At 50.6% G+C, this 2,145-nt stretch overlaps 1 protein-coding gene across 2 annotated transcripts; it reads left to right on the top strand.

Annotated features, from left to right (window-relative positions):
- The first annotated feature begins 1,582 nt into the window (after nt 1–1,582).
- LOC100942457 (40S ribosomal protein S16-like) lies at nt 1,583–2,016 on the top strand. 2 transcript variants are annotated; one of them, XM_023507518.1, is made up of 2 exons: nt 1,595–1,693; nt 1,745–2,016. In XM_023507518.1, exons 1-2 carry the CDS (start codon nt 1,595–1,597, stop codon nt 2,003–2,005), a joined length of 360 nt encoding a protein of 119 aa, XP_023363286.1. In that variant the 3' UTR covers nt 2,006–2,016. The 2 variants fall into 2 exon arrangements, with proteins under 2 accessions (XP_023363285.1, XP_023363286.1); XM_023507517.1 differs by having other exon boundaries at nt 1,583–2,016.
- The last annotated feature ends 129 nt before the right edge of the window (nt 2,017–2,145 follow it).

The following is a 2,145-nucleotide window of genomic DNA, read 5'->3' as shown; positions in this document are numbered from 1 at the left end:
CCGAGAGCCTTAACACTGCTGGCTTGTCCTGGATTCTCCTGCTCTATTGCCATTGTAAATTTTCAGCAAAGCAGTGGTGGGCCTGCAACTGTGGACTTCACCATGAGCCATGCTGGAACTTGATAGGCATAGCAGCATGGCTGGGGTGGCCAGAAAGTGCCCCACCTCCCCGCAAGCTGCAGCAACCATTGCCTTTGTCCCCTGGGAACTCCCCAATCCCTGTCCTTGGAGATTTCTGGACCATTCTCAGATGTCATGTGTGCAGAACAAAAAGAGAACAGTTCAAAAGAGAGGACTAGAGGCAGGAAAATGGGAGAAACACAGCTGGTATTGGTCTTGAAATAAAAACTGAGGATAGGCTCGGCGCCTGTGGCTCAAGCGGCTAAGGCACCAGCCACATACACCTGAGCTGGCGGGCTCGAATCCAGCCCAGGCCCGCCAAACAACAATGATGGATGCAAACAAAAAATAGCTGGGTGGGTGTTGTGGCAGATGCCTGTAGTCCCAGCTACTTGGGAGGAGGAGGCAGGAGACTTGCTTGATCCCAGGAGTTGGAGATTGCTGTGAGCTATGATGCTATGGCACTCTACCCAGGGGGACAGCTTGAGGCTCTGTCTCAAAAAAAAAAAAAAAAGACTGAGGATATGGAGTGGGGAAAGATGCACCAGAGCTTCTGAGGAGAGTTTCTGAGGGTTAAGGAGAAGTCAGGAGTCTGGAGGCAGAGAAGAAGGAGTTGGAGAGAATAGGGGATTTTCTGCAGGATAACATGGAATTGCCTCTACAGATATTTACTGAATGACCACTTTATATGGCTAGTGTCCCAGGGACACAGCAGCAACAGAACAATGCCTGTCCCCAGTGAGCCCCCATCCTACTGAGGGAGGGAAGCAACCCCAAGTCTAGGCACCAAGCAGGTACAGGGAAGAAAGCATGTGGGTGTGGACATAAAGCCCAAGGTGGCGAGATCAGGGCAGAATTCACAGAAAAGGGGCTTCTTGGCTCAGTATGGGGGCTCATATTTGTAATCCCAGTGCTCTGGGAGGCCAAGGCAGAAGGATTGATTGAGCTCAGGAGTTCAAGACCAGCCTGAGCAAAAGTGAGACCCTGTCTCTACTAAAAATAGAAAAACTGAGGCAAGAGGATCTTTTGAACCCAAGAGTTAGAGGTTGCTGTGAGGTATGATGCCACAGCACTCTACAAAGAGAGCTGCCATCTTAAAAACAAAAAAAATCACAGAGTTGACAAGTGGAATGAAGAGTGCCAGGGCCTGGGGGGTATTATTGTTTAACAGGCACTGAGTTTTGGGTGGCGCCTGTGGCTCAGTGAGTAGGGTGCCGGCCCCATATACCAAGGGTGGAGGGTTCAAACCCAGCCCCGGCCAAACTACAACAACAACAACAAAAAGCTGGGCAGGCACCTGTAGTCCCAGATGCTCAGGAGGCTGAAGCAAGAGAATAGCCTAAGCCCAAGCGTTGGAGGTTGCTGTGAGCTATGATGGCACTGAACTCTACTGAAGGCAACAAAGTGAGACTCTGCCTCTAAAAAGAAAAAGGTAGAGCCAGGCAGTGAGGACCTTCAGTCTATGCGGGTAGCCATGTGGTCCAAGGGCCTGTTGCAGTCTGTGCAGGTCTTCAGATGCAAGAAAACTGCCATAGCCATGGCCTACTGCAAATGGGGTATTGGCCTCATCAAAGTGAACAGGTGGCCCCTGGAGATGATTGAGCTGTGCACACTGCAGTACAAGCTACTGGTGCCTGTTCTGCTTCTGGGCAAGGAGCAGTTTGCTGGTGTAGACATTTGTGTCCATGTGAAAGGTGGTGGTCACATGGCCCAAATTTATGCTATCCCTCAGTCCATCTCCAAAGTCCTGGTGGCCTATTACCAGAAATATGTGGATGAGGCTTCCAAGAAGATTAAAGACATGCTGATTGAGTATGACCAGACCCTGCTTCTAGCTGACCCCTGTTGCTGCGAATCCATAAAGTTTGGAGGCCCTGGTGCCTGAGTTCACTACCAAAAATCTTTTTTTTTGAGACAGAGCCTCAAGCTGTCCCTCTGGGTAGAGTGCTGTGGCATCACAGCTCACAGCAACCTCCAACTCCTGGGCTCAAGCAAGTCTCCTGCCTCAGACTCCCAAGTAGCTGG

The sequence above is a fragment of the Otolemur garnettii genome, unplaced genomic scaffold (genome assembly GCF_000181295.1).
Source record: "Otolemur garnettii isolate 467f Iridium unplaced genomic scaffold, OtoGar3 scaffold00185, whole genome shotgun sequence".
Lineage (NCBI taxonomy): Eukaryota > Metazoa > Chordata > Mammalia > Primates > Galagidae > Otolemur > Otolemur garnettii.
Note: the sequence above shows the minus strand (reverse complement) of the source record. Positions and strands in the feature narration are given on the sequence as shown.

Excerpts from the sequence above, each read along its gene's own strand:
- LOC100942457 (XM_023507517.1), top strand. The coding sequence starts at position 1,583 with ATGCGGGTAGCCATGTGGTCCAAGGGCCTGTTGCAGTCTGTGCAGGTC.